This window comes from Erinaceus europaeus, chromosome 4 (assembly GCF_950295315.1).
Source record: "Erinaceus europaeus chromosome 4, mEriEur2.1, whole genome shotgun sequence".
In the NCBI taxonomy this organism is placed as follows: Eukaryota; Metazoa; Chordata; class Mammalia; order Eulipotyphla; family Erinaceidae; genus Erinaceus; species Erinaceus europaeus.
The window spans coordinates 59,768,175-59,780,473 of NC_080165.1; the positions used below are offsets into that span (position 1 = coordinate 59,768,175).

The 12,299-nt window shown below is 39.0% G+C and overlaps 2 protein-coding genes and 1 pseudogene across 5 annotated transcripts in view; 1 reads left to right on the forward strand and 2 right to left on the reverse strand.

Moving 5' to 3' along the window:
- Nucleotides 1-12,299, reverse strand: part of STK38 (serine/threonine kinase 38) — a 109,370-nt gene that overhangs the window by 39,178 nt on the left and 57,893 nt on the right. The window lies entirely within an intron of this gene.
- The window catches only part of KCTD20 (potassium channel tetramerization domain containing 20), a 36,989-nt gene that overhangs the window by 20,790 nt on the left and 3,900 nt on the right, over nt 1-12,299 (forward strand). For all 4 annotated transcript variants that reach the window (XM_016193023.2, XM_060189716.1, XM_007534241.3 and 1 more), the window contains 5 exons: nt 2,788-3,061; nt 4,441-4,543; nt 5,586-5,706; nt 7,544-7,741; nt 10,141-10,251. In XM_016193023.2, the coding sequence (XP_016048509.1) occupies nt 2,788-3,061; nt 4,441-4,543; nt 5,586-5,706; nt 7,544-7,741; nt 10,141-10,251 (807 nt within the window). The remainder of the gene's footprint in view (nt 1-2,787; nt 3,062-4,440; nt 4,544-5,585; nt 5,707-7,543; nt 7,742-10,140; nt 10,252-12,299) is intronic.
- On the reverse strand, nt 8,323-8,805 carry LOC103123579 (large ribosomal subunit protein eL30-like; annotated as a pseudogene).

The window sequence follows — 12,299 nt, forward strand, 5'->3', positions numbered from 1 at the left end:
GGAAGACTTTTAAAAGTAGAGGTATTAATTCTTTGAAGGTTTTGTAGAATTTGTTTGTAAAACCATCTGGTCCAGGACTTTTATTTTTGGGGAGATTTTTGATAACTGTTTCAATTTCATTAGGTGTGATGGGCCTGTTCATGTTATCTAGTTCCTCTTTACTTAGTTTTGGAAGTTTGTGGGTATCTAGGAAATCGTCCATTTCTTCCAGGTTCTCTAGCTTGGTGGCATATAATTGTTCATAGAAGCCTCGCATGATATGTTGAATTTCTGCGGTGTCTGTTGTGATATCTCCTCATTCATTTAGTATCCGATTTATTTGGGTCTTCTCCCTTTTTTATTTTGTGAGTCTGGCTAAAGGTTTGTCAATTTTGTTCACTCTTTTGAAGAACCAACATTTACTTTTGTTGATCTTTTGTATGGTTTTCTTATTCTCAAAGTTATTTATTTCTGCCCTAAGTTTAGTGATTTCTGTAGTTTTGGTTGCTTTAGGGCTCCTTTGTTCTTCTTCTAGGTCTTTAAGATGTGCAATCAGGCTGTTTATTTGTGCTTTTTCTTGTTTCCTAATGTGTACTTGTATGGCTATGAACCTTCCTCTCAGTACTGCCTTAGCTATGTCCCAAATATTTTGATAGCTTGTGTCTTCATTTTCACTGAACTCTCAAAACATTTTGATTTTTCCTTTATTTCCTCTTTGACCCAGTAGTTGTTAAGTAGTGTACTGTTGAGCTTCTACATTTTGGGACTATTACTAATCTTTTGTTGATTGTTAAGTGTCAGTTTAATTCCACTGTGGTCTTAGACGATGCTTGGGATGATTTCAATGCTCTTGAATTGGCTGATGCTGTCTTTGTTGCCTAACATATAGTCTATCTTTGAGAATGTTCTATGTGTACTTGAGTAGAATGTGTATTCCAGTTTCTTGGGATGAATGACTCTGAAAATGTCCAACAGTTCTATGTTCATCTATCTCCTCATTTAGCTCCCTCATGCCTTTACTGATTTTTCTGCCTGGATGATCTTTCAAGTTGAGAGAGTGGGGTGCTGAAGTCCCCTACTATGACTGTGTTGCTGTTAATATATTGCTGTAGCTCTTTTAGTAGATGTTTGATGTATTTAGATGGCTCCTCATTGGGTGCATAGATGTTAATAATTGTTAAGTCCTCTTGATTGACTGATCCTCTGAGCATTAAGTAGTGTCCATCCCTATCTTTTTTAATCTTATCTGTTTTAAAGTCTATCATGTCAGATATGAGAATAGCTATTCCTGCCCTTTTTTTGTGGGCCATTGGCTTATATAATAGTTTTCCATCTTTTCACTTTGAGTTTGCCATTGTCTTGTTAAGTTAGTTGGGTTTCCTGTAGACAGCATATTGTTGGGTTGTGTTTTCTGATCCATCTTCCTACTCTGTGCTTTTTAATAGGTGAATTCAGACCATTGACATTTATTGATATCAAAGACTGGTGATATTTTAACGCCATTCTTGTAGATTTTTAGAGTGTTCTGATATATGTCCTATTTATGGTGGTCTGACTGTTTATAAGAGACCTTCAGAACTTCTTTCAGGGCAGGCTTGGTGATAGTTGATTCTTTCAACTGTGATTATCACCTTTTTAAAATTTTTAAAAATATTTTATTTATTCCCTTTTGTTGCCCTTGTTGTTTTATTGTTGTAGTTACTGTTGTTATTGATGTCATTGTTGTTGGATAGGACAGAGAGATTTGCATAGCCATTATGCTATCTCTCACCTGATCATCTTCTATATAGATTGAGATTTCACATATTTATTTCTAAGCTTAATGTGGGATGTGTTATTATGCATGTTTAAGTGCTGTTACATACCTTATTTCAGTTGATAGTCAAAATAATTCTGTATGAGTAAGCATTATGCTCATTTTACAAGTGATGAATATTTCTAAATAAGATGTTTAAAGAAAACAACTTTCAGGTTGGGGAGATAGCATAATGGTCATGCAAAGAGATTCTCCCAGGCTCTGAAGTCCCAGGTTCAATCCCCTGTACCAACATAAGCCAGAGTTGAGCAATGCTCTGGTTAAAAAAAAAAAAAGGAAAGAAAGATTTCATGAATAAATCCTAATCCAAGGCTATTCACTCTAAAATATTTCTGCTAAGAACAAGAATTTCCTGTTTGAAAAATGCTGTAAATTATATTAGGATTCTCCTATGTATGGTAAAGATGCATTTTCTTTGAATTGTAGGAAGTGATGCATTAGACAATTCAAGAGTATTATTAATCTTTCTGGAAAACAGTATTAATTTTTTTAAGAATGAGAAAATAAATAGTTTTGACACACAGAAGATAGCACATTCCTTTAGTAAAATACAGGAAATTAAAATATTATTTAGAAGTAGAAGTAAAAACAGTAAAAGGAATTGCCTTTGTGAAGGAAAATTTGAGGCGGTTATGGAGTGTGGCAGGAGATTGCTGGCTTCATGTAGAAATTCTTCAGTGTTTTACTTTTTTTTTTTTTTTAGCCATAATTTACTTAAATTTTAAGTGTGGACTAATATTACTGCCTTCATTTCCCTATCCTACTTCACATGCCCAACATAAGTATAGAAAAGAAAAAAACTCAAAGGACTCTAATATGAGTATCTCATTTGTATTATTTTATTTATTTGTTGTAGGCAAGAATTTTTGCTTATGAACTCTTAAGTTGTTTTTGTTTAATGTTTTCAGTTGCTTTTCAAAGAAGACAGGATTTATTTCCCTCCACAGCTTTTTGCTAGCCAATTATTTTGGTTTGTTTGTACGATGTTTTAGACCTCCCACTTGACTATGCCTCTCAGCCGGCAAATCTTCAGTTCCCTCACATAATGCCACTTCCTGAAGACGTCAAAAGCACTTGCTTCCAAAGTGGGAATAAGCGGAACCATGAACCCTTTATTGCTCCAGAACGATTTGGAAACAGCTCTGTGGGCTTTGGCAGTAATGCTCATTCCCAGGCACCAGAGAAAGTGACACTTCTTGTAGATGGCACACGTTTTGTTGTGAATCCACAGATTTTCACAGCTCATCCGGATACCATGTTGGGAAGGTAATGATAATTTCCTTCCAAACTCACTGTTCTCTATGAATAGAAATACCCGCTGACTATCTCTCATTAGATGTGAGAATGAAAACCACTGCTTATTTTTCTACCTTCATACTTTTATGCAACAGGGAGGGCAAACTGATATCAGCCCTATATGTGTTGATGATTTTGGGGGAGGATACTTTATTTACAAAGTCAGTATAGTAAAATGGCCTTGTATACAAGGCAGTGCTGACAGAACTACGGAAAATAACCTGCCAGATCTCATTCTCAATTTCTCTGTAACTCACTTATAACAGAAATGAGATACTTTTGGGGTCAAGCGGTGGTGCACCTGGTTAAGCACTCACATTATAGTGCACAAGGAGCTAGGTTCAAGCCCTGGTCCCCATCTGCAAGGGGGAAGCTTCACAAGTGGTGAAGCAGGACTGCAGAGGTCTCTCTGCCTGTCTCCCTCTTCCTCTCCATCTCAATTTCTGTCTCTATCCAATAGTAAATATATAAAATATCAAAAAAAAAAAAAAAAAAGAAATGAGATACTTTTTTCCCCTTATTCACTATTTGTGTAACCTCAAAAAAGAAATGTTTTTTAGTTCCATAGGTCAAAGTAAGGGAATAGATGGTAAGATCTGAATCATGTTCTTTATTTTTTTTTTCACTTGTGAAAAAAAAAAAAAGGCCAATGTTCTATATGACACAAAAATAAAGTTATTTTACTAAAAAGTACTTAGTTTACCACTTATTGCCAGTTTTATTTGGGAAGACACATTATCCTGTCATTTTCTGATACCCCTCACTAAGTTTCTAGAAACACAATCTTTATATCTGGCTTGTCTTACTGTTTCCTAACTATTTTCTTTATTCCTCATGTTCTTTGTGCTGCTTCATTCAGATCTCTTATCTTCCTCTTACTATCTTCTGCCCCCACCCTTCAGGACCAGAGTTTAAGGGGATGGCAAGATCCTGCTATGGAGGAGTACTGTCCAGGAAAGGCCCTTGGAGCCTGGACAAGGAGTTAGAAAATCCTTACCCTGCCCACATTGGCGGTCCATTTCACAACTTACACACAAAAATGCAGTGGTAGTAATAGAAGTCATGTGACAGTCTTACTAGAGGGAGTCTGAGAAAAGGGAGGATAGATAAGAAAAGATAAATAAAATCAAGACCTCATCTCCATGCCCTCAATGCTAAAAACAATGTCTATGTTCTTTTCCTGTCTGGAGAATTTTCTAAGACTTGTGTGTATCCTATCAGGATTGGGCTCCAGTACTCATAACTTAACACTGGGAGAATGGAATGGAGACTTCCAGAATGAGGTGAAGAATGCAGAAATCTCATCTGTGAAGAATCCTAACGGAAACTGTTCAATTGGTGTCTTTCAGGATGTTTGGACCAGGAAGAGAGTATAACTTCACACGACCCAATGAGAAGGGAGAGTATGAAATTGCTGAAGGAATCAGTGCAACTGTGTTTCGAACTGTGCTGGTGTGTAGTGCTTTTCTTATTTTCTTTTTTTTTTTTTGTTCTCCACAGGGTCATGTATAACCTGAAGCTTTGAGAGGTTCATCAAATTCTATTATAGTATAGAGTCTCTGGTTTCTACTTATTTTTTTGGTACCAGGGCTTTCACATGTATGATTCCACCACTCCCAGGACAACTTTTTTATTCTTTTTATTTCATGTGGGGGTGAGGTGGGGTGGGGAGAGATGGAGATTGACTCACCACAGCACTGCTGCACCATCTATAGAACATGCCCCGGTGCTGTGGTACTGCTGTGTGGTGCCAGAGCACTAACCTAGGGCCTCACATGAGTAGGTAGCACACTGCTGGGTGGCCTATCTTCCCTCTTTATTTTTCTGTTCCTGAAACTTTAAAGTTATTTCTTGTGTGTGCTGAATTAGGTATCAAGTTGAAGCTGTTGGGATATACAAGATTCACACTGACATATAATGAATCAGCCACCCTGGCAATAATTCCAGTAAACTTTTTTTTTTTTTTTTGCCTCCAGAGTTATCGCTGGGGCTTGGTACCTGCACTATGAACTCACTGCTTCTAGAAGCCATTTTTTCCCATTTTTGTTGCCTTTGTTGTTAGTATTGCTGTTATTAGGACAGAGCAAAATCAAAAGAGGAGGGGAAGACAGGGAGGAGGAGAGAACAGACACCTGCAGACCTGCTTCACTACCTGTGAAGCCACCCCCTGCAGATGAGATCAGTACACCAGTCCTTGGCGTTTTGTGCCACGCTTAACCCACTGTGCTACTACTGCCCAGCCCCAGAAACCATCATTTTAACAGAACCAGGAATGAGTAAGAGGTTGACAAGTTATTTATCTTGTGCTTTGTCTAAATTCTCCCTTCTTTTTTTTTTTTTAACCAGAGCACTATTCAGCTCTGGCTTATGGTCGTGCTGGGGGTTGAATCTGGAACTTTGCAGCCTCAGGCATGAGTCTCTTACATAACCATTGTACTATCTACTCCCCACCACCACCTTTTGTTTACATTTCTTTTTCCTTATCTGTTTACAGGATTATTACAAAACTGGTATCATCAATTGTCCTGATGGCATCTCTATTCCAGACCTTAGAGATACATGTGATTACCTCTGCATTAACTTTGACTTCAACACTATCCGATGTCAAGATCTGAGTGAGTATAGGAGTAACTGGATTTTGAGTTGCTTGGAATTAACTAATTTTTTTTAAATTACTAAGCCAAACAAAAAGTTTCAGTTGTGGGTTGAAAAATCATGTGCAAGATTAAGATACAGTCATTCCTCTTCATGATTCAAATCACATTGGAGTAATAAATGAGAACATTTATTACTGGATTCTAAGTCTGACTTCACCCCTCAGCCATTAAGCCAACTGCTTCTTTTAAGAATTTGCTGTCTTTGAGAGTAGGCATACTTGTAAAACAAACAACATAAATTGAATGGGTTCTTATGTAGACACATTTTGAAATGCAGGTTCAGTTCCAGACTACCACAAGCAAACTTAAAATCACAATACAGTAAGTCATACAGATAATTTGACTTCCCAGTGTATATAAAAGTAAAGCTTATATATTATACTGTAGTCCTTTGTGTTTTATTTAAAGCACTTATACCTTAGTCTGTTTTTTAAATGTCTGTTTTAATCTTTCTTAAAGATTTACTTCATATGAGATAGTTTCACCACCACTCCTATGCCATGTGATTGAACTGGCAACCTCATGCATGCAAGTTCTATTCTCTACCAGCTGAGAAGTTTTCTTGGTCAGTGACAGACCTCAATTAAAATGACCCAGAGGCACAAAGTGGAACCTGCTGGTGGAAAAAGATGGCATCTATAGATCTGCTCAATGCAGGGCCACCACAAACCTTTAGTTTGTTAAAAAACCAATCAATAAATAAATAATCTACAGGGTGCAATAAAATAAGGTCTATTTATCATTTTCATCAACTTAGTGTTTGGTAACTGCCCTGTAGATAAGATGATGCTTAAATTCTACAATTAACCCTGAAAAAAAATGAGTAGCAGCCTCATTTAACAAATAAAAAGAGTATGTGATCAGGAGATGGCGCAGTAGCTAAAGCACTGGATTCTCAAGCATGAGGTCCTCAATTCAGTCCCTGGCAGCACATGTACTACAGTGATGTCTGGTTCTTTCTCTCTCTCCTCCTGTCTTTCTCATTAATTAATAAATAAAATACATATTAAAAAAGTAAAAAGAGTGAAAAATTGTTCTAAGCACTGGGCTAGGGATAGAGCACAGCAATTTGTGCAACAAATTTCCGTGCCTAAAACTTAGAAGTCCCAGGTTCAATCCCTGGCACCATCATAAGCCAGAGCTGAGCAGCATTCTGATTTTTTTTTTTTTTTTTTGCCTTTTTTAAAGGCTCTACACATTAAGACTAGAACATCTTCAGAAGAACTACTACAAAGTTACCTCTAAATGGAGCTGTTCTGTCCTTTAGAATTCATGTTTATGATTTGACACAGTATATCCAGTTAAGCTTTACTTGATCAAGTTGTGTTGGAATTTTTAAAATGAGCATATGAGTGGTAGGTTATGTACCATGTAACAAAACTGGCTTATCACCTTGGAGCAAGAAACTATCTCTTTGCCTTTAAATGGGGCCATTTCTCTAGACCTGGCAAGAACAATATCTACTGCTTTAATCTTTTTCATTCCAGTAACGTGCATTCTGGGAGAAAAAAAGTTGTTTAGGACCAGAGAGATAGCTTATTATAGGGAAGAGTGCTTGCATAGCATGACCCAGGTTTGAGCCCCAGCAGTGCGTGGGAGGTGCAGTGGCAATGACGGAAGCTTTGGTGCAATGGTGTCTCCCCCCTCTGTCTCACTGTAAGAATGAAAAAAAAAATGACCTGAATCAATGAAATTACACATATACAAGTCCCCAATTACACACACACACACACACACACACACACACACAACACACACACACACACACACGTTCACCTGTATTTTGTCTCCTCAGGTGCTTTATTGCATGAACTGTCTAATGATGGTGCTCATAAGCAGTTTGACCACTACCTCGAAGAACTGATCTTGCCCATTATGGTGGGCTGTGCCAAGAAAGGGGAGCGAGAGTGCCACATTGTTGTGCTGACAGATGAGGATTCTGTGGACTGGGATGAGGATCACCCCCCACCTATGGGAGAGGAATATTCCCAAAGTAGGTGTCCCCTAAAATTCTGGTCGGATGTTTTCAGTGAGAATCATGAAGTCCAGAGGAGCATCTAGAGCCTAGTACTAATGTGAATATTGCTGTGGAACCAGTGACTCAGCACACTTAGCCAGGTGGTAAATTCACTCTAGTAATGCAAGTCCAGTCTTTCTGCTGGTGATCTAGTGAATGTGATGCCTGCTACTGCTACCCCAGGTGTCTGGTGCTGCTCAATATTGAGGCAACATATGAAACAGTGGCATCATTCTTCTTTCATTTTTAAATACTTCTGGCAACAATCAGACATTCAAAAAGCTTAAGGGATATTGGTTGAAAAGTGCCCATTCCATGGGCAGAAATTGAGAAATAAGAACAGAAAGGGGAATCACAAAGTAGAACTTGGACTGGGTTTGGTGTATTTCACCAAAGTAAAGGTCCTGGAACATGATGGCAGAGGTGAGAGTGTTCTACAGAAAATTAAGAGATTTTATATATTTACCAAAAACTATACTTACTGTAAACCATTAATCCCCCTAGTAAAAATTTAAAAGTGCCCATTCCTACCATATCTACCCAGTTTCCCTCCTCAGTTTTTTTTTTTAAGCCTCTTCATACTTTATTACAGAAAAATCTTGCATGATTTACTTTTCACCAGTCTGTTCTGGCATGCTTCTGATGATATCAGAATCACCTGGATCAGTGATGGCCAGTGTGCAGACTCTAGTATTTTCCACATGCTGTGCCTAATTCAGTATTATTGCCACTGTAGTGACGGACACCAGTTTTGGCCAACATGGTATAGTACTCAATTTCTGATTTCCTCAAGGCAGGGCAGTTGTTGGCCAGGATGGCCAGCTTGGCTTTGCCTTGTCTGATCACCTTCAGAGTCTGCTTGTATCCCAGCACGTACTTCCCGCTTTTCATCACCAGCTGGAGCCTCGAGTTGATGGACTCCAGCGACTTTTTCGTCTTATTTGCGCCCACCATCTTCCTGCCTTAGGTGCAGGACGGCCCCCAACCAAGAGCAGCCGCCAAGATGGCCGGGGAGAGAGAAAGGAAGTCTTCTCAGTTTTTCTATCCTTCTAGATGTATCTGTAGATCAGTGCACATAGATGAGCAACTGCATGTGTGTCCTCCCTTTTTCCCCCAAATTATCCATATTATAAATTGTCCCATCTTGCATAAAAAGTTATACCCTATCTTGTAAAAAAACTTCTATTTTATTGATCATTGTGTAGTATTCTGTTGCATAACTGAGCTATAGTGACTTAACTAACTACCCTCATTGACAGCCATTGAAACAATGAGGTAAAATGGTACTGCCGTGACCATACTTTCAAATTGATTTTTCATACACATCTATAGAGAATAATATCCCTATAAATAGAATTTCTGTCTAAAGCTTTGTACTTTGATAATTTTCATAGATATAACCATATTAACTTCCATAAGAGTTGTGCCATTTTACTTCACACACACAAAATATGACAGATTTGTTTCCTACACTCTCACAGAACAGTGTTTATTAACTTTTGTCTTTTTTTGGCATGGTCCTGGAAGCTAAACTAAGATATCATGCATGTGCTGTATGACTGAGCCACTTACTGCCTGTTTATTTCTTGAGGGGTCGGGGGAGGGAGAGAAAGCGCGAAGGCACAAAGCTTCGCCATCCAAGGATATTTACACATTTTGTCTTTGTTCTCATTATGGGGCCAAGGATTGAACCCAGAGCCTTGTACATGCAAAAACGTGGGTTCTAACACTGAGCTACATTACATTATTTTTTTAGTAATTACTTACTTTTTGAGAGAACAGAGTATTGCTCAGTCACATGCAGTGCCAGGAATAGAATCTGGGGCTTCTCACATACAAGGTCTGTACTCTAGCTGCTGAGTCACCTCCTCAGCTGTCCAAGTTTTTTAATTTTTAGGAGCTGTTTTAAGTTCTGTTTCTTTTAACTATGTTCATGCTAATTGTCCATGACAAAATTGTATTGCCTTTTACTTAGTGACTTATAAAAGGTTTCTATTTGAGACCAGTCTATGTATAAAGGGGAGTCACCTTTATGAGTTTCAGATACTTTTCCTAGTTGATTATTTGTCTTTTTAGTTTGTTAATGTATTTTTATGTAGTCAAGTGAATCCATTTTTCCTTAATGACTTCTAGGTTTTATGTGATAGCTAAGGGAGGCTTTTTCTAACTTGAAAGTAAAAATTTCTTGGTCTCATTCTTGTGTTTAACTTATTTATTATGTAATAGTTACTGTGTGGCCCACCTACTTTGTTTTGGCATCGGGGCCCAGATACTACCTTTCATTAGTTTGATTCTGCTAGCTCAGCTTCTCTCACCTTTATAGAGCTCTTCACTTCTTGACACTAACCCCAAATTTTTGTTTTGTTTGGTTCCAGTCCTGTATAGCTCCAAGCTGTACAGATTCTTCAAATATATTGAGAATCGAGATGTCGCTAAAACAGTGTTAAAGGAACGGGGCCTAAAAAACATTCGCATTGGAATTGAAGGTAAAAAAAAAAAAAATCCCACTGAGTATTCATTTTGCATAGCTTACAGAGTAGATTGGGTCTGTAGCCCCAGCCCATGTCCTGAAGCTCAACTTCCATAGGACCCAGAAGACAGACACAGATGAAAATGACATTTGTACCCATGTTTGAAGAATTCTTATTTTTGTTTTCATTTATCTTTACATTTCCTTTTCATTTTGCAAATGCTTAGAAACAACTATAGGACTGAGTCAACAGTGAGAACTTTCAGCTGTAGATTGTGACTTCAGTTGGGTCTCTTGTATTTATTTGTTTTGGGAGGAGAGGCGATTCAATCCCAGTTATTCCATGGCCACGCCTCCCAGAAGTCCTAACAGGCAGCTTCTTTCTGGATTCCTTCTGAAAATTGTAGCTTGGGGATTAAAAACGCCCGTTTGTATTGACAAAACTGCTTTAAATCATGTTGAGCAATTTAATTACTTCCAACCTGTGATCTCTGTGAAGGGTCTGAGACTGATTCTGGGAAGGTGCTGAAGCCATCCTGTTCTACCCTCCATTAGTCTTCGGCTCAGGTTCTTGCTCCTCATGCTACCTCAGTCTTGCCCATAGGACCCAGCAGACCTGTGTTGTGTCTGACTCAGGTAGAAATTTAAAGTTAGAAGAATGTCAGCTCATCTACTAATCCTCCTACTGTGACTTTTCTCTAGTCTCTTTGGGGCAAGATGATGAGGATCAGAGCAGCCCATCGTATTTTTTTTTTAAATATTTATTTTCCCTTTTGTTGTCCTTGGTTTTTTAATCGGTGTTATTATTATTGATGTCATTGTTGGATAGGATAGAGAGAAATTGAAAGAAGTGGGGAAGACAGAAATGGGGAGGGAGCAGGGCTGGGTGGTTGCACACCTGGTTGAGCGTACATGTTATAGTGCACAAGGACCCAGGTTTGAGCCCCCAGTCCCCACCTGCAGAGGGAAGGCTTCACAAGTAGTGAAGCAATGCTTCAGGTGTGTCTCTCTGTCTTTCACCCTCTCTATCCCTCCCTTCCCTCTCGATGTCTGACTGTCTCTATCCAGTAAATAAATAAATAAAAAGTTAAAAAAGGGGGGGGGAGGGAAAGATAAGACGCCTGCAGACCTGCTTCAACCGCTTGTGAAACAACCCCCCTGTAGGTGGGGAGGCAGGGGCTTGAACCAGGATCCTTACAATGGTCCTTGCGATTCACACCATGTGCGTTTAACCCTTTGCGCTACCACCCAACCCCCCCATCATACTCTTCTGCCATTAGAACTATTTCCTTTAGATAACTGCTAGCCCTCTCTTACAGCTCCCGTCTCTGAGGCTGCTCTACTCCAAGTAAGGTTGTTCCCACTTTTTTTTTAAATTTTATTTATTTTAATATTTATTTTATTTATTTATTCCCTTTGTTGCCCTTGTTGTTTTATTGTAGTTATTATTGTTGTCATTGTTGGATAGGACAGAGAGAAATGGAGAGAGGAGGAGAGAAAGATAGACACCTGCAGATCTGCTTCACCGCCTGTGAAGCGATTCCCCTGCAGGTAGGGAGCCGGGGCTCGAACCGGGATTCTTATGCCAGTCCTTGTGCTTTGCGCCACCTGCGCTTAACCCGCTGTGCTACAGCCTGACTCCCATGTTCCCACTTCTATGTAATAAGTCTTTCAGGTATTTTAGGTAGCATTTATTTTTTTCTTTTGACTGACATACCGTATTTCCTTAACTACATCACATACAGTATGCCCGCTAAGTAGTATAATCAAAGAACTGGAGTAACCCTCTTTTTTTAAATTTTTTTTTAATATTTATTTTCCCTTTTGTTGTCCCTGTTTTTTATTATTGTTATTGATGCCGCCGTTGTTAGATAGGAGAGAAATGGAGAGGGGAGGAGAAGACGGGGAGAGAAAGAGAGAGAGACACCTGCAGACCTGCTTCACCGCCTGTGAAGCGACTCCCCTGCAGGTGGGGAGCTGGGGGGCTCCAACTGGGATCCTTAAGTCCTTGGCTTCGTGCTATGTGCGCTTAACCCACTGTGCTACTACCGCCTGACTCCCTGG